At 45.1% G+C, this 20,079-nt stretch overlaps 1 protein-coding gene across 1 annotated transcript in view; it reads right to left on the bottom strand.

The window, feature by feature from the left end:
• Positions 1 to 1,309: 1,309 nt before the first annotated feature.
• PHF6 (PHD finger protein 6) overlaps positions 1,310 to 20,079 on the bottom strand; it is a 34,627-nt gene continuing 15,857 nt past the window's right edge. The window contains exons 7-10 of the mRNA XM_068250950.1: positions 17,275 to 17,418; positions 13,211 to 13,315; positions 2,376 to 2,509; positions 1,310 to 1,854 (exon numbers count right to left, since the gene is read on the bottom strand). Coding sequence (XP_068107051.1) covers positions 1,725 to 1,854; positions 2,376 to 2,509; positions 13,211 to 13,315; positions 17,275 to 17,418 — 513 coding nt within the window. The 3' untranslated portion in view covers positions 1,310 to 1,724. The remainder of the gene's footprint in view (positions 1,855 to 2,375; positions 2,510 to 13,210; positions 13,316 to 17,274; positions 17,419 to 20,079) is intronic.

The raw sequence follows: 20,079 nt of genomic DNA, 5'->3' as shown, positions 1-20,079 counted from the left end.
CCACGAGCATGATTTGGGGTTACAGCTAAGGAGGTTAATGAAGGCTTGTTATATTTTCATAACTGCAGCCAGCTTTATGTCTCAGCCAGTAGCTGGCAAGTATTTTGTTACACATGAGTAGCTCCCACTCACCACTAGAGGCTATCCTGACCAAACAGTTTCAAAATAACCTCATCCAGCAGGAAGGGCTTTCCACTAGAAATGGTGTGATGCGGCTACACAGCGGGTATGCTGAAACACATGCATGGCAATGGAACAGTTTCCACTGCGTGCATGTTGTGCGGAGCAAGCCGAGAATCTGCAGCAGGTTTCTCGCACGGCCGCTTCCGCGTCCCATCCCTTCAATTGACTTAGAAGTGACACGGGCCCCGGCGAAAGTGATGCGTAGCTGCATTGCATCACTTTCGCCTATGGAAAAGGGCCCCAAGAGTCAGGAGCTGCTCCTGTCCATAAAGGCACACAGATTTTACAGCCTGGAGTACCAGAAGGTAACAAAAATGTATTCTTCAATTTCAAAGCACCATTTACTTGATCAAAGCTGCTGGCAAAACAAGATAAATCTATGCCATTGCACTAGTTAACTTTAAAAGTGATACTGAAGCCGCTGTGGGAATAAAAAATACTCAGAGCCTTTCCAGTTCCCGCTCAGCCCCCTCACTCCCATTGCAGGCATTTGACCAACTGGATAAATACCCCATTATGCATGCTGTATGGAGCCACACACCCAGCACTTGTCCCCGAAGCCTCTCCAGGATCCCCAAAGGCATATTGCTCCATACTGCATGCGTGAAGACGCACAATCACGCATGTGCAGTACGGAACGGTCAGTCTTAGGAAACCCTTGGGGGATACGGGTGTTTCTGAAACCTTCTAAAGGCTCCTGGAGGTGGCAAATTTGAACTGAGGGACCACACTGGAACTAGGACACAGAGGACTAGAAAGGCTCCAGAGCATTTCCTATGGGGTGTGATGAGGGAAGTATCCAGGCTGTAATGGTACAGCTGTCTAAATGCTGCTGCTAAACTGCACTCCAACTCGCACACATCAGGTCATCATCACATACACACAAGTCCACATTTTAGGATTTATTCTGCCCAAAACAACGAAATAACCAGAAGTGCCTGGTTGTGTCACAATATAGGAGTTTTTAGCCATGTAGTAAAACAAGTACAACATTGCTGTACCAGACAATAACTTGCAACGGAGTAGATTGGTCATAGATCACGTAAGTGTCTGTCTCACAATGATGGCTTCCACGTTTTGTGGGGGGACGCAGAAAATTAAAAAGAATAACAGGGCATCAAGCTCGTAAGATGGACATCAGAATTTCTTTATTACCTGCCATGGGTCAGCGAAGCGTCTCAGCGTCCGGCCAGTGGCCACTTGATAGTAAACATGCCAACCAGCTATGCAGCTGTTTTATAATTCTCAGTTTAGGAATTCTTTCAGAGTCTATGTAAAAGCAACTATTAAAATATAAAAAAAATAGCATGGAAGGCAGGAGAAACAGAAAATGGAAATGAAAAGCCCCCAAAACACATCTGTGCAGGTAGACGAATCCAAGTTAAACCAAATGCTGCAGTTTAGTCCATAGAAAATGAATGCTTGAAGGAGGAAAAAAAAATATTTCCCATTTCTCCAGAGTCCTTTCCGTAATTGTAGCTAAAAGCATCAAGCATCCTCCCATCGCAATGAATGGTGTCCTGGGTATCATTACCTACGTCTCAGTTTCCATTAACTTGCTGTGGAGTGTTAGTGTCATGTCCGCCTGTTGAGTTCCCTCTACTCCTGCTCTCACGCTCTTCATCTTCCTCATCCCTCTCATCATTCCCACTGTGATTCTTACAATAAAGTCTAAGAAAGACAGGCACAGACAAAAGGAACAACTCAATAAAAATAGACAATGCATTTATATTCAAAAAGAAAAAAACAAAGGCAAACGTCTCTGCGCTTTATCCCTAAGGGAAGGGGGGGGGGGGGGGGGGGTGTTTGTGTTACATAATTGCACATTGTGCCAGCAACAACATTTAAGTCTTGCATTAAAAAAAAAAATGATGAACAGCCAAATCCATTCTGTGTAACTACAGCAGTGTTTCTTTTAAAACTATGAGTGAAAACAGAGTGTATAAATAAATACCACCCTAGTTTTATTAGTGCTACTTTTTTCCTCAATCTCTATTTTCTATGCATTTTAAAGGGAGAGAGAAAAATGGAAGAATTCCATGACATAAGTAGTCAAAAGTAAATAGGACATAGCGAAAATGCCAACACTGCTCTGGTCCATAAGCAGAGAACAACCTCTAGTGGTGAAATACTGGTAGTTAAGCTACAATTAGAACATCTGATATTTCAATTGTATGGTCTCTATTGCTTACTTGTAAATTCCTCGTGACATGTTCTCAATGTATTTAGCCTTGTCCTCTACGCCACAATGATAGTGATATGTCTTCACACAGGCTTTAATTTCACATCCAATGGTAGCGCCTAGTAGGCCACATAATGTACATTTCTAAAAGGGACAACATTGTTACATCAATTAAAAAGACATGCACTACTTGTTTGGATTTATTGTGACAATCTGCTTTCATAAAAAAAAAACAAAAAAATGTAACCATAATTTAATTCAAAATTATCTTTCCATTCCAGTTTGCAGATGATGCATTATTTTTAACCATAAAATCAGCACTTTGATGTAGAGACCATGATTAGGTCAAGTAACTGCAGGTTTTTCATATACATATCCCAGACCTCCCGTAACACAGGTCAGGTTTGGGAAACCCAGACTGTTTGTAATCAGGTTGTGGGTGGGCAGTGTTGTGGATTGGGTGTGGGTAGTGAAAGCCAGTGAGAGTCTCTGTAGCTGTTGCTTGCCAAAGTCTGTGATGGCTGCTGGGCCCAGAATATTTAATTGATGGCTTGGACACTGCTCAGCACACAATGGGCTTGATTCACAAAGCGGTGCTAACCTACTTAGCACGCCTAAAGACTTTTGGGCGTGATAAGCATTGCACTAAGTAGGTTAGCACCGCTTTGAGGGAAAAACTTTCCTGATACCTCCATGTCGTCATACTTCCTGGGTTAGCTCCGCCCCTTAACCCCTATAGGACCCATACAAAAACTATAAATAAAGGTCATCACCCCTATCACCCCATTCTCTTTTTTGTCCTCAGACACTATAGGATCCAGGATGGTGCAGTATACCTTTCTTTCTTATTATAATATATTTTTTGTTTATCCGTTTTCTTATTCTTGCTTGTTTAGCTCACTGAGCGCCTTACCCTTCCCAGGTTTTTCTTTAAATGAAATGCTTTTCCTGGAGGTAGATTTTCCATTGCAACTAAATGTGCATATATGGAGAATCTAGGTATCACTTGGCTATGTCAAGCTAAATGCTTTAAGGATTCACTATGTGCCCGTTGGGTGCGCTTTTACTCAGCTGGAGTTTTTCTATTACTAAAGTTTTACTCACTGTTAAGGTGCGTTTTTCTTGTATGTCAGGCGCTGGTATAGCTTTAGGTCCTCGGTTCAGCGAGTTTCGCCGCCTTAGCGTCAGTTTCCTGAAGCCCATAGACATGTCACTGCGCGGAGTCTTTGTAAACTACAAATGAGCTTGAATTAAAAAGCAATTAAATTATTGCTTATGTTTTTCAGCTCTAAGTAACCCTGCCAAGGAAGCATCAGGGTCTAATAGATCACGCTCAAAGTCTAAACATAAAAAACATCATAGAACATCTAGATCACGCTCGATCAAGATCGCCAAGACGCAGAGATTCTTCAAGATCTTATCATCATCGTAGATCAAGGAGTAAATCTCCTGCGCCATCTACTAGCCAATTACCCAGTAAGGGACAATGTTGGGCATGCCCCAAAAAAGCGTTGCCCGATAAAACCGTATGCGAAGGATGTTTCGCACAACTTGCAAAAGGACAAGAAGAAAATACTGAGGATATCACAGAGATTATACGGAAGGTGGTTAGAGATGAAGTCATGGCTCACGCTTCCACTTCTGGGCCTCAAGAGGATCAGGAAATAGCGGATACAGAAGACATACTGGAGGAATCTCCATGTCTGTTTGACTTTAAGTTGACCCTTTTATCACTGCTATAAAGGAAGCATTGGAATGGACTGATCCTCCTGTGGAGCAGGAATCAAATAAGGAGTATTATTCTCACCTTACAAAGAAAACTAATACATTCCCTATAATGAAAGAGATAAGAAATTGAATCACTGATGAATGGAAAAAGGTAGAAAATAAACAACCATTAAATAATCGTTTCACAAAGTTGTATCCATTAAATGAGGAAGAGGTTCCTTTTCTGCAAAATCCTCCTTCAGTAGATGCATCTCAAGACTGGTAAAGCATGTCACGTTGCCCAAGGAAGACTTTGCTATCTTTAAAGATGTATTAGAAAGACGCATAGATAATGATCTCAAGAAGTCATATTTGTTGGCGGGGGCTTCCTGCAAACCAGCAATTGCACTAACATCAGTTGCCAAGGCAATGAAGGTATGGACAGAAACACTGGCGTAGGGCCCGTGGTCGCAGGGGTCGCACCCGCGACCGGGCCCGCCCAATTAAGGGGCCCGTGAATGCCGCAGTACTAGCTCTGTCCTCCCTGCTCGTGTGCGGCAGAAAATGCTACCGCATCACGTTGCGCTGCCCTGCTCATAAGGTCTGGAACACGTGCCTCTCTAATGACAGTGCGTGGCACCGCCCCCAGGACTGCCCCTCTGTTGCCTCACTCACGCCTCCCCCCTTTGCTCCCCGCTGCGATCCTCTGGGTCCTCCTCCTGCCTGGCGGCTAAATTATCCACACTGCATATCAGCGGTGACCAGGGTCTCGGGCACATTATGTGTCACACATATGTTCAGGCAGCACAGCAGTGAGGGGAGAATCTGGCCAATAGGGGGAGAGCACAAGCTTCCCTTGGCCAATCCTAATGCTGCTGACGTCAGCCACTGTGAGAAGAGGGCGGGACTTGGTTTGGAAAAAGTGCCGGGAATGTTAGAGAAGAAGTGGGCTCGCTATGGCTATTTCTCATTCAGCAGACAGCAGCTTTTGCAGGGCTGGGGATTCTGTCACATGCAGCTGCAGGGAGGCAGAGAGGAGAGAGGCTTCCACCTTATCAACCCGTTCAGTCTCTGCCCACCGCTAAAGACAGTGACTTGGAATGAGCGGCTCCAGCTGGTCTGACACTGATTAGGTGGTTTGCCAGGAGCAGATTCCTTCACAGGTCAGAGGATTAAGCTTATCAGTGTGCATGCAGTGTGCAGGGACCAGCCGTTGAAGTGGACATCACAGGAGTGACACGTTTCTGGATAGTGGTGAGGCAAACTTTGTGTAAACAGCTCTGCTAGACTCTTATTTGTCCCAGATTGGCTTTTCTACCTGATGCTATTAAAGAAAACACAATTTAAATTCCCTCTAACTACATTTACACTTGATATTTAACCATTGATTAAGATGGAGCTTGCTTTGATTTATTGATCCATGTGAAGTCTACCAGGTTGTTCACATCTGTGGTAACGGTTTCTTTATCCATGGTGTAACATTTCTGCATCTCACATCTGTGGGGTAAGGATTCTGCATCTCACATTCGTGGCATAACGATTCTGCATCTCACATCTGTGGTAACGGTTTCTTTATCCATGGTGTAACATTTCTGCATCTCACATCTGTGGGGTAAGGATTCTGCATCTCACATTCGTGGCATAACGATTCTGCATCTCACATCTGTGGTAACGGTTTCTTTATCCATGGTGTAACATTTCTGCATCTCACATCTGTGGGGTAAGGATTCTGCATCTCACATTCGTGGCATAACGATTCTGCATCTCACATCTGTGGCGTAACGATTCTGCATCTCACATTCGTGGCATAACGATTCTGCATCTCACATCTGTGGGTAACGATTCTGCATCTCACATTCGTGGCATAACGATTCTGCATCTCACATCTGTGGCATAACGATATATACTGCACCTATAGCTCACTATACTGAGGGCACCACACCACCTGGCAATCCTATACTGCAGTACCTATAGCTCACTACCTATACTGAGGACCCCACACCACCTGGCAATCCTATACTGCAGTACCTATAGCTCACTACCTATACTGAGGGCACCACACCACCTGGCAATCCTATACTGCAGTACCTATAGCTCACTACCTATACTGAGGGCACCACACCACCTGGCTATCCTATACTGCAGTACCTATAGCTCACTACCTATACTGAGGGCACCACACCACCTGGCAATCCTATACTGCAACATTTATAGCTCGCTACCTATACTGAGGGCACCACCTGTACCCTATCTCATATGTTGGGTGGCACGGTGGTGTAGCCTTGCAGCGCTGGGTCCCCGGTTTGAATTCCAGCCAGATCAACATCTGCAAGGAGTTTGTATGCTCTCCCCGTGTCTGCGTGGGTTTCCTCCGGGCACTCTGGTTTCCTCCCACATCCCAAAAACATACAGATAGGTTAATTGGCTTACCTTTAAATTGGCCCTAGACTACGATACATACACTACATGATATATAGACATATGACTATAGTAGGGATTAGATTGTGAGCCCCAATGAGGGAGAATTAGTGACAATATACTCTGTACAGCGCTGCGTAATATGTCGGCGCTATATAAATACTTAAAATAAATAAACCGGGGACTACCTGTGGTTTGCTAGTATTTGGCTCCATCCACATCATGTTTTGGTCACGCCCATTATTTGCTGCGGCGCGCTTTGCGCACTGCTTTGTTCTGTGGTGTGGCTAGCCAAATTTTCACTGCATCGCACTTCGCGCACCGCTTCTTTCATGGAGAGGGGCCTCAAGTTATGGACTGCTTGGAGCCACCAAAACCTTAGCTGCACCCCTGGCTGCTCCGTCCTCAATCCGGCTGACTCCACCTCCAGACTTCCCCTCTGTCATCTCAGGGAACATCCTCCCTGACAGCCAGGTAAACCGGCAAGAAGACGGCTGCTTGTTCAGATGGGAGGATTGCGCTGCACTAGGTTCAGCTGCTGCAAGTTTCTCACTTCTCTCTGTTGAATGTACACGTCCCCTGTGTTCTGTATACCACGGGCTGCTTGTGTGTATGTAACACAGATCCTGCTGCCTGCCACTAGTGCTGAATGCCAGGTGCAGTTTAATAATAATATAATAATAATAATCCGAACATTTGTATAGCGCTTTTCTCCTGTTGGACTCAAAGCGCTCAAGAGCTGCAGCCACTGGGACGCGCTCAGGAGGCCACCCTGCAGTGTTAGGGAGTCTTGCCTTGAACTCCTTACTGAATAGGTACTTGACCTAGCCAGGATTTGAACCCTGGTCTTCCATGTCAAAGGCAGAGCCCTTAACCAGTACACTATCCAGACACCACAGTTTAAAATCAGCACCAGGCTCTACATCCAGTGCTGAGTTTACTTCAGTAAATGGCAACCCGACATTGCTCTTTCTGGGTCCTTACTATTCCCATCAGTACACCATTTGTTCCCCCTTTCTGATCATCATATCATCAGTCCCATTCCATTTATAAGACTCCTGACCATCCCCTATTGTGCTGTGGGATTTTGGCAGGGTACATTTATGTGTGCAGCTGCAATGCATCCAAGTGAGGGGAGATTCAGCACGCTGTCATTCAGTACCATCACTGTGTGCCACATACTACCTGTTGCTACCCATCCACCACTATCTGCCTGCCGCTACTTGTCCCTCCCTGCCACTACTAACAACAAACAAACACAGAACATTTATATTGCGCTTTTCTCCTGGCGGACTCAAAGCACCAGATCTGCAGCCACTAGGACACGCTCTATAGGCAGCAACAGTGTTAGGGAGACTTGCCCAAGGTCTCCTACTGAATAGACGCTGGCTTACTAAACAGGTAGAGCCGAGATTCGAACCCTGGTCTCCTGTGTCAGAGGCAGAGCCCTTAACCATTACACCATCCAGCCACTACTCCTCACCCTCTCTCTGCTGTTACTGCTGCGTCACTATTTGACACTACTTATCACCTGTTCCTCACCACCTGTCACTAATTGTCTCCTACTATCTGCTACTACTCATGCCCAACCACAACCTGTTGCTAATTGGAAAGCTGAACAGGGTCCTAGGAGCAAAAGTTGTCATTGCAAAGAGGCCTATGTTCAAGGAAGGGCATGTACAGAGTTCAAAAAGTAGAGTAAGCAGCGGAGCGTACTGAAGAGATGTTTCACCTGTCCTGCTGGCATGTTCCTCATTATCTTCCTATGTCTGGACTCCTGTGACTCACTGGCAAGCTAGTGAACTGTGGGGAGTTTGATGTCACATCAGCATGGAGTTAGAGGAGAAGGGACAAGCTATAGGTCGGAACGCAGAACTAGGACATGGGAGTTATTGAGCTCCTGTATGTTTATATTATTGATTGTAGGAAAGAGGGGGCACGGTTGCTGAGATGTGTCAGACAAAAAGTGTATGTGTGGGTGAGGAGGGGGGCCCAGGTCCATATTCTGCATCGGGGCCCCGAGGACTGTAGCTACGCCCCTGGACAGAAAATATTGAGCAGGCAATAGTAACAGGTGCTGATAAGTCAGAAATTCTATCCACCATGGAAGATCTCAAAATCACGGCAGATTTTGTAGGAGAAGCTTCTATGGATATATTGAAGAATTCTTCTAGAGGAATGTTGACTGCAGTCACAGCCAAGAGAGCCTTGTGGCTTAAACCGTGGTTGGCGGATATAGGATCAAAACAAAACTGGATTATGATACCTTACGACAGAACCACATTATTTGGCAGCGTAATGGATGAAGCGATATCAAGGGTGACAGGAGGCAAGTCAGGTCTTATCCCACAGAATAGGCCACCAAAGAAGAATTTTTCTAATCCCAGACGCCAACAGTCGAACAGGTTCAGTGACGCTAGATCGTACAAGCCTGGAAGGCAATATAGAAGAAATTGGAAGAGTTCACAGGCATCCTTAGCAAGATCTCTGAAGTCAAGTTCACAGAATCCTGGTCAGAAGAAACAGTCTTTTTGAAGTTACGCCCACCCATTTGCCCAAAGTAGGTTCGAGGGTTCGAATGTTCAAGGACAAGTGGGTGGAGAAGGTTCAAGACCACTGGGCAGTTTCCACAATATCGAAGGGTCACCGATGGAAATTTCGTTGGAGACCTCAGACCTTTCGTTGGATTTATTCGGACAAAAATCCCAAGAAATACTCAGAAAGCAGCTACATTGATAGAATACGTGACTACATTACAGTCGCAAAACGCAGTAGTTCCAGTTCCCAAAGAGGAGAAGTACAGGGGAATATACTCCCAGTTGTTTCTGGTAGAAAAGAAAAGTGGGGGTTTCAGACATGTGATAGACCTGAAGTATCTAAACAAAGCCATTGTTGTTCCAAGGTTCAAAATGGAATCGCTGCAAATCAATCATTCTGGTAGTAATGCCGAACGATTGGCTGCTGTCAAACTTGAAAGATGCATATCTACACATTCCCATACATCAGAATTATCAAGAATTTCTCAGATTCTCAGTAAACAAGATTCATCTCCAGTTCACTTCATTACCCTTCGGTCTCTCAACAGCACCCGGCACTTTCACCAAAGTCCTGGTAGCAGCCATAGCGGTACTGAGATCAAGGGGTATAAGAATATACCATTATCTGGACGATATCCTGATTATAGCGGACTCGGAGGACAAGCTACTTCTCCACAGAGATGAGACGTTGGGTTTCTTGATAGATCTGGGATGGATCATAAATCAGGAGAAGAGTCAGCTTACTCCAACAAAGCAACGGATTTACTTGGGTGCAACCTTCAATACATCAACAGCGACAGTATCTCTACCTACAGAAAAAGTATACAAGATCAGGAGAATTATGCTACAAGCAATAAGTTGCACATTGATATCGGCGAGACAGTGCTTGCAGATATTGGGAATAATGTCATCTGTTATACCGATGGTGAAATGGGTGAGGTGGCATATGAGACCATTCCAGCTCAACTTCCTGAACCAATGGAATCAGACATCAATGAGCATGAAGATAAAGATGTCAGTGTCTTGCAGACTCTCCCTCAAATGGTGGACACTTACAGAGAATCTCAATCGAGGTCACTCGCTAGCACCTTACTGCTGGAACACGATTACTTCGGACGCCAGCAAGGTTGGTTGGGGTGCTCATTACAAGGAGAAGTGGGCACAAGGACAGTGGCCCTGGACTCAGAAGAGGATGGTTTCCAATGTTCTGGAACTAAGAGCAGCATTCAAAGGGACTCAAGCCTTTGCTCACCTCTTAAAGAATTCGGCTCTATGTCTCCAGATGGACAATCGGGCTGCTGTTGCCTATGTACAGAAACGAGGGGGAACCAGGAGTGTATCGTTGTTGAAGGAATTCGCTCCATTGATGCAATGGGCAGAGTCCAATCTTCAGATGATCAGAGCAGTATACTTACCGGGAGCATTGAATGTTCAGGCAGATCTGTTATCCAGGAAGAAGATAGACAACAACGAGTGGAAGTTGGACAGCTCTATATTCAAACAGATAGTTCAGCTATGGGGCCTACCTCAACTGGATCTTTTCGCCTCGAATACCAACAACCAGATACCCAATTTTCTATCCAGGAGTTTAGTTCCGGGTACAAGTGGAGTGGATGCACTGAAATGTCAATGGCAAGCATCTCTGGTCTTTGCGTTCCCACCAGTACCAATGATTTTGAGGTTCCTGAAGAGACTTCAGACGGAAGAAGTTATAGCAATAGTAATTGCACCATTCTGGCCCAAGAGGCCATGGTTCCCTCTGTTACTCAGTATGTCTCTATGCCCACCACTGAGAATTCCGGTAATACCGAACCTTCTGTCTCAGAACGGGATTTGTCATCAGAACCCTCAGGTTCTCGCCTTAACGGCATGGAAATTGAGAGGAAAATACTTTTAGAGGCAGGATTTCCTGAGTCAGTGGTTCAAACTCTGCTAAAAGCAAGAAAGTTGTCCACAAACAAGTCATATCATAGAGTGTGGAAAAAATGTATACATTTTTCGGAGTTGAAAGAAGTAGATTTTCTTTGTCCATCTATTCCACATGTACTAGAGTTCTTGCAAACAGGAGTAGACCTAGGGCTCAGTGTAAGCACTTTAAGAGGACAAGTATCAGCCATTTCAAGCTTGATAGGTAAAACTTTGTCCACAGACAGACTGATTTCAGTTATTTCAGTGATGAATATCAGGCCTTCTATCAAAAAGATTCTTCCTTCATGGGATCTTCCTCTCGTTCTGAAATATTTGTCCTCTGCTGCCTTTGAGCCTCTGGAATCATGTTCTATCTGGAATCTGACACTAAAAACAACCTTTTTGGTAACCATATCATCAGGAAGGAGGGTCTCAGAGATACAAGCACTAGGAGTTGCAGATCCTCATATAGTATTCTTTCCTGATAGGGTAGTCTTGAGGCCAGTGATGACCTTTTTACCGAAGGTAGTTTCAGTGAAACACCTCAATCAGGAATGGACTTTGCCCTCATTCCCGGATGAAAAAGGGAGATCTGGAAATCATCCTTTGGTGATTCCTATACCACCTTGCCGGGAAATCACCTGAAAATGGTGCAAGGTACGCGTTTGCGTTTAGGGGCGATTTGCACAAATCGCCCAAGAACGGGCCCATAGGGTTTCATTACACTTGCGCTTTCAAAAGCGCTAGCGTTTGAGCATTTTGCTGAAATCGCCAGCAAAACGCTCAAGTGTGAATGGGCCCAAAATGTATATACCACAAATATTTTGCTGGTAAGAGCGTAGTTTCATTTTCTTGTCTGTTCTGTTTCTGAACACATGTATTCTAAAAATCCTGCAATTTCACTCTTTTGCAATCTTGGCTTTATTTAGAAATGCTGTGTATACAAGAACATTTTTTTCAGGGTTCCCATTAGACTTTTCACTGTATATTTGGGGGTTGTAGGTCCAAACCACATGTGGGATAGGAGCAGGTATGGGAACCACCAGGAAAGTGGGTAGCTGATATTTTGCTCTTAGGGCCTGAGCTTACTGCTGCGTTTTTAAATATACATAAAATGCATGCATTTTTCAAGCATTTCAAGCAGTTTTAATGCATTTTCGTGAGTTGTAGTGCATTAAAACGTGTTAAAAGGGCTCAAACGCATTTACAAACGCTTGAAAAACGCATGCGGTTTTAAAAACGCAGTAGTGGGCTCAAGCCCTTAGTGATGGTCATGTCTTGGAGAACTCATGGAAAAGCATGTGATTTGTTTGATCAGCTGATAGATTTGAAAAGTTATGATGTGCTGTGATCACACCCTGCTTTCACACATGATCATGACTAGTAAATCTGAGACTTGCATGTCTATCACCTCACCAAACTGATCACATGTTTCTCCATGACTTCTCCTACACATGACCAATGCATGTTGCGGGTAGCAGCCTGCAGGTCTGAAAATTCAAATCTGCCCCATGTAGGTTACTTTGGTCAATGGGAATCAAACTAAAAATAAATAAACCAGATACTTACATAAGGAGAGGGAAGGCTCTGGGTCTAATCGAACCTTCCTGCTCCCCTCTCGGTCCCCTCCATTAAGCGCTAGCTCCTCGTTTGAAACTCCCGCCGCAGGGGACTTCAGAAGTCTTCAGGAGCCAAGTCGCCCCAAAGACAGGCGGCTCCATACTGCGCAACAGAGGGGGCTCGCGAGTGTGCAGTATGGAGCTGCACTCGTGCTCCCAAAGCCTCCTTTGGCGGCAGCCTTACATTGTTGACGTGCACAAAGTTTAGATCTGAATAGTATTGAAAAGGGGGTAGAAACTTTTTTCTGTGTACCAACTCGAGCGATTTTCTTCATGTCCCATCATTGGGACCTCAATGAATTCCACAAAAGTAATCCACGCCTGCAGTACAAGAAAATCCGCAACAAATCAATGGCTCCAAGAAAAAAAAAACTCGACTATAAAGTCAAAGCAGGAAAAACAAAAATGTCTATCCTTGACTAAAGACACATTGCTGTCTGAAACAGCCAGTCTTGTCCAGCCTTGGCTACAAATAAAGAGTGGAGTTGTCATTGGAGCCATAAATGTTGTGAATTTGCTTCTACTGGTAGTGTGGATCACCAAGAAGAAAGGGTTACTCCAGCACCACCATGGTATAGTAGAGATTTGGGAGGTGTTCTACATACAGTCCACAAAAATACATACATTACATGGAATATTCATTTCCATCTACTTACCATACGTTTGCCTCGTTTCATTTCTTGTATCACAGTTTTGATATCAAAGTCGCCAACTTCAGCCCTTGACGTCGTCGTTAGCTGGACTGTACCAGAAGAGAAGAGCTGAGGAAGGGAAGGGGGAACCAACAAGGTTAATTTATTTGGTTTGGTGTATTCTGGAATGGTTGAAAAGGCAAAAAAATTAAAAATAAAATAAAAAAAGTTATTTTATGAAACAGATGGTTGCAGGTTTCATCGATGTGCATAAAAAATAAACTTCCCCTGTGGGGTACTTACCTCAGGAAGGGGAAGCCTCTGGATATTATCGAGGCTTCCCCGTCCTCCATTCCACGGTGGTAGCACTTGCGGTCCCCGAACAGCGGCAATTTGCCTGTGCAGTAGAGTGGACCCGAGCGGGATCGGCTATTTCCTCCCAACTCCGGGTGCAGAGCCACTACTGCGCTGAAGCGGGTAAATATTGCAGACACTACTGCACCTGCGCCACAGCGGACTTTCCTTGGCGCCTGTGGTTTTGGGGACCCAGCGCTTCCACTGTGGGACGTAGGACGACAGGGAAAGCCTCAATACGATCCAAAGGCTTCCCCCCCTTCCGAGGTAAGCACCCCCTAGGGGACATTTTACAAGACAAGTTACAGATCCTCTTTAAAGAGCTTCCACCAATCTGCAACATTCAAACCACTGACAGGGGTACATGGATGACAGCAATTATCTTATTACAGTAGCACCTGTCAAGAGATGTCGTATATCAGTAAGTGTTAAAGGACAACTGTAGTGAGAAAATGGAGGATGCCATTTTTATTTCCTCTTAAAACAATACCAGTTGCCCTGCTGATCTATTTGGCTGCAATGGTGTCCGAATAACACAAGAAACAAGCATGCAGCTAATCTTGTCAGATCTGAGAATGTCAGAAACACCGGATCTGCTGCATGTAACTATGTATGCTGCATGTAACTATGCAATGTGACGTAAACACAAAGCTTGCGTCAATAGCCAAACACAAGCTCTTGCACAACATTCAATTGCATAGCTACTGCAAGCTAAACAAGTAAACATGCAGTGTGGTGCAAGAAAGATTTCCATCATGTTTTTAAATTGCATTTCCACCATATGTTTTGCAAGCCTGGCATTTTTGCCTTCAAAACGTAAGATGACAATAGGTAGCAGCACAGTGGCGTAGTGGTTAGTGCTCTCGCCTTGCAGCACTTGGTAAATGGTTCAAATCCCAGCCAGGGCACTATCCACAAGGAGTTTGTATGTTCTCCCAGTGTCTACATGGGTTTCCTCCGGGTACTCCGGTTTCCTCCCACATCCCAAAAACATAGATAATTTAATTGGCTTCCCCCTAAATTGGCCCTAGACTATGATAAATACATAGATACGATTTTTTGGACGTGAAAATTTCACGCTACAGTGGAAACGTAGCCTAAAACTATACTGGTGTGAAGTTTTTAGGTCCTACATATAGAAACTCATTGCAGAACAGAATGCTGAAAAAGCACTGCAAAGCTACAATTTTTGCTTTCTCAAAGTAGAAGGCAACTGCAATTTTCACCTCCATATGAGCAAGAAAATGCATTTAAAAACAGAATATCAAGAGGTTTGAGTATAGAGTCCATGCCTGTATGTCCTTGTAATCATACAGGATAGCACTCACACCATGCTGTGCTAGGTTCTCCAGTTCAAAATATGGCTCTGGACACTGTCTGCATGGACTTCAGGTGTTTGTGTGGATTTTCTCTGTGTGGTTTGGTTTGCTCCCACAACCCAAAAAGCATGCAGATAAGTAGATTGGTCCCCTCCCCCCAAAAAATATTGGCCTAGAAGTATAATTGGAACATAAGGAAATGACCAACGATAGTAGATATTAGACTGTAAGCTCCTCTGCGGGACAGTTAATGTGGCCATACACACAAATTTTGCACAGTGGGAGACATGGCAGCGCTTTCAAACAGTTTCTGGAGCTCTGCTCACCATTGCAGATAAACCATTCAGGTATGAGGTTTGTTTGAAAGCGCTGCCATGTCTCCCACTGTGCAAAATTGAATGTAAGTATACTAGTGGGTAGCTGCCTTCACTGTTTTAAATTCACTATCAAATTTTTAGATTAGAATTTAGCACATAATTTTGCATCGGTTTTGCATTAAAGGGAACCTTAACTGAACGGGGGGTAGAGAGTTTCACTTACCTGGGGCTATTACCAGCCCCCTGCAGCAGTCCTGTGCCCTCAGAGCCGCTCTGGAATCCTCTGGTCCCCCGTTGTCACTTAGTTTCGTTTTTGACGACTCACCAGTCGGCCGGCCGCCATGCGTATTATTGGACGCATTCCCAACTGCAATTAGCGCTGTTGCTGACCGCAACGCGTACAAAAATACGCGTTGCCGCATATCTACGCGTGCGGAATGGTCCGCAACCGCGCTAATTGCAGTAGGGAATGCGTCCAATAATACGCATGGCGGCCGGCTGACTGGTGAGTCGTCAAAAACGAAACTAAGTGACAGCGGGGGACCGGAGGATTCCAGAGCGGCTCCGAGGGCACAGGACTGCTGCAGGAGGCTGTTAATAGCCCCAGGTATGTGAAACTCTTTACCCCCCGTTCAGTTAAGGTTCCCTTTAAAGGCATGTATTTAGCCCTAGGGGGCTCTGCATTGCCTCTGATGGCTTACAATTCAGGTGCATCCTTGAGCGCTTATCATTTGTCTGTTTGCTTGTCATACACACAAATTGCCACCCAATATGACGACCAGATCGATCACCCACTGCTCAGAATCTGATCAGGGAATAATTAAATCCTTCCACACACGGCACATAGTTTTTCAACCGAGTTCTGCATGAAGTCTACTGAAAATTGATTAAACCGCAACGTTACACTGCTCGATGCAGTAAAATACTATGGGGCAAAGCCTTTCAGCGATTGAGACTTTTCATTAGGTCAATAACTTCAACCATTTTTATCCAGCAAAAATCATTCAAAGTTATGATCGATGTGACTTGCTGTGCTGTAGATGCCAGACGATTTAATCAGTGCAATGGAATCTGCCAGGAATCAAGTTAGAGAATCGACATCTGTGTGGCTTTCATCTGCAAGTACTGTAGATGGGTCAGCACCACTTAGAGTAATATAGCTGTATAAGTGTACCCCTTGAGGTAGGGGTCATGGCACACTTTTCCTTAATACATAATCCATCTCGTGGGCTGTGGCCTGCTTTATGCCGGGAATACACGGGTCGATCCGGCGGCCGATTAGCCGCCGGATCGACCCCAGCCGCGTCCCCGCGGATCGATTGCCGATCGTCCCTGCCGGCGCTTCCTTATCTGCGCTCGATTCCCTGCCATTGTTCGCCGGCGGGGATCGAGCGGGCGAGAGTATTATCAGCTGGCCGGATCAGCTGGTCGATACACGGTACAGAAACGTACCGTGTATCCCCAGCAAAAGTGACATGACTATATACACAGCAAGGGGAAATGTCAGCGCTATATAAATAAAAAGAAACGGAAAAATACATCTAGCCGAGAAAACTAAATATACCTTCTGTTTCTAAACAAAAATTACATGTCATAACTAACAGAAATGACAGTTTAAAGGTAACCGGAAGCAAGAAGTATATGGAGGTTGCCATATTTAATACCAGTTGCAAGGCAGCCCTGATCTGTTTGGCTGCAGTAGTGTCTGAATAAAACTAGTAACAAGCACGCAGCCAAACTTGTCAGATCTAACAATGTCAGAAACAACTTATCTGCAAATGCTCGTTAAAAAGAGGCCGAGGTGGGAAAAAAAAAGTAGACTAACTGATCTGCAGGGCTGAGCGGATCAGGCAGCCACAAAAACTGCTGCTCCAGTGGGCCGCAATAGCCCACTCTTACTTGCGTGACCTATTTCCATAAGCAATATCTGCAATATTGAAGATGCCAACATGATGCAAGCTATCTGGTCAGAGGGAATATGTGATGTCTGTTCCATATATAATTTATAGAAATGGGTAAATCAGACCATTAAAATCTTGCTGGCACACTTTTATACCATTAAGTAGTGCACAAAAGTTTTAATGTGTGAAACACATACCATACATTTGTAGTGAGCTGCTGCCTTTTTCGTATTGAATACATGCAGCTTTCCTCGCGTCTCAATCTCTTCATCACCAGCATGGCAGAAGCCGCACTTCGGCCTGGTGTCACTTGGACTGCTTCTATGCGGTGACCTGTCTCTCTGAAAAAAATATCCAACACAAATTTAAAAAAATGTAATTCCAGGTACCAATAAAAAGGTATTCCGATGAAGCTAGCCAGGAGAACAAGAAAGCTCAATCAATGTTTCAGAAACCACTGTGCAGTTATGGTTGCATTAGTTTTGTGGTAAGCAGCATTAATTGTACTACAGAGAGGAGAAGGACAAGCAAGAGGTACCCTGGGGAAAAAAAAAAAAAAAAATACAAAAAACAATTAAAGATGCTAAAGAGGTGGTGGGCAGTAACCAGGGATACATTTAAAGAGACTCTAACATCAAAAACATCCCCTGGGGGATACTCACCTCGGGTGGGGGAAGCCTCAGGATCCTAATGAGGCTTCCCACGCCGTCCTCTGTCCCACGGGGGTCTCGCTGCAGCCCTCCGAACAGCCGGCGACAGACCCGACTGTTAGTTCAATATTTACCTTTGCTGGCTCCAGCGGGGGCGCTGTGGCTGCTTTCGGCTCTGAACTACACGGAAATACCCGATCTCAGTCGGTCCGCTCTACTGCGCAGGCGCCGGAAACTTGCGCCTGCGCAGTAGAGCAGACCTGACGGTGATCGGGTATTTCCGCCTACTTCGGAGCCGACAGCCGCCAGAGCGCCTGTGCAGGAGCCGGGAAGGTAAATATTGACGTCATCTTTCACGGAGGGCTGCAGCGAGACCCCTGAGGGACGGAGGACGGCGTGGGAAGCCTCATTAGGATCCGGAGGCTTCCCCCACCCGAGGTGAGTACCCCCCAGGGGATGTTTTGATGTTACAGATCCTCTTTAAACAACCAGTTAACACCGCTCCCCCCCCCCCCCCCCCCCAAAAAAAATAAACTGTACTGTAAAGCTATGTATAAATGGTGAGGTCAAACAAAAGTGACCTAGACTCAACACTAGAGGGAGCAAACACAAAGTAGAAAAAGTCTACAGAACCTGAAATTTCCAAAGAACTGTTCATAAAAATGAAGTGCAGAGCTCATGCTGTACAGTATGTATTTCTGGAGCAGCTACTCAAGGATGCCTACTGTTGCCTAGGATGTATGTGCATGCTACTGGATTAGATGCCATAGTAAATGACCTAAATTAGTAATTCACGATGAGAGCCTTAGACCGTATGGAGCAGAGCTGGATGATAAAATAAGTACTGGTTGAGACCATTGAAGTGGGGGGTGGAGTAAAACAGGCCTATAACAGACTGTTGGGTTACAGTTAGAAAAGATAGAACAGTCTAAAGCTACATATATACACAAAGATAAATAAGTTGATACAGCCACTTTAGGCAAGAATCTTAGATTGCTCTAGTATGTATACAGTGGGTGCCCGATGTCGCTGGCATGACAGACCCTTAAAGGGACTCTAACAAAAATGTCTGTGTTTTCTACCATCCTACAGGTTCCTAAACCTATTATAATGTGCTCTGGCTTACTGCAGCACTTTCTACTATAACCAACTTTGTAATAAATCAGCTTATCTTTCCCCTGTCAGACTTGTCATCCTGTGTCTGGAAGGCTGCCAACTCTTCAGTGTGATCTGCTATGCACACCCCTCTATGCACACTCCCCTGTGTGTGTGTGTTATTTACATTAGCCATCTTTTCTCTGCTCTCTTATCTTTTACAAGCTGGATAAATCCTCTGTTCACATACTAATGAGTCACATACTGCAGAATTACAGACAATCGGGCAGAGCTGTCTGCAAGAAGAAACAAACAATCAGCTTGTAACTCTTCAGTGAGCTGCAGGGGGAAAGAAACACACAAATGATCTCTTGAGATTCAAAAGGAAGGCTGTATACAGCCTGATTGTCTATGGATGTATTTTCTATGTGTGGACATACTGTACATCAACCTACTTCCTGTTTTGGTGGCCATTTTGTTTGTTTACAAACTTTTTAAAACTGTTTTTGACTACTTTTAATGCGGCGGGGAGCGGCGAAATTGTGACAGAGGGGAATAGGAGATGTCCCCTAACGCACTGGTATGTTTACTTTTGTGCGATTTTAACAATACAGATTCTCTTTAAAGGGATACTGTAGGGGGGTCGGGGGAAAAGGAGTTAAAGTTACCCGGGGCTTCTAATGGTCCCCCACAGACATCCTGTGCCCACGCAGCCACTCCCCAATGCTCTTGCCCCGCCTCTGGTTCACTTCTGGAATTTCAGACTTTAAAGTCTGAAAACCACTGCACCTGCATTGCCGTGTCCTCACTGCCGCTGATGTCACCAGGAGGGTACTGCGCAGGCCCAGTATGGTCTGCACCTGCGCCGTACGCTCCTGGTGACATCAGGGGGAAGCGAGGACACTGCAACGTAAGCGCAGTGGTTTTCAGACCTTAAAGTCTGAAATTCCAGAAGTGAACCAGAGGCGGGGCTGGAGCATTGGTGAGTAGCTGCGCAGGCACAGGATGCCTACGGGGGACCATTAGAAGCCCCAGGTAAGTTCAACTCATTTTCCCCCGACCCCCTACAGTATCCCTTTAAGGGCCCGTTTCCACTAGAGCGAATCTGCATGTGTTTTCTGTATGCAGACTCGCATAGCCAATAATAGTCAATGGGCCCGTTTCCACTAGCCCAAAAATCTGCGCGGTGTGCTGTGCAGAAAAAAAAAAAATCTGCAGAGCCATCAGAATTCACACACTGCAAGGCTAGTATGCGAT

This window comes from Hyperolius riggenbachi, chromosome 8 (assembly GCF_040937935.1).
Source record: "Hyperolius riggenbachi isolate aHypRig1 chromosome 8, aHypRig1.pri, whole genome shotgun sequence".
Taxonomy (NCBI): Eukaryota; Metazoa; Chordata; class Amphibia; order Anura; family Hyperoliidae; genus Hyperolius; species Hyperolius riggenbachi.
Note: the sequence above shows the minus strand (reverse complement) of the source record. Positions and strands in the feature narration are given on the sequence as shown.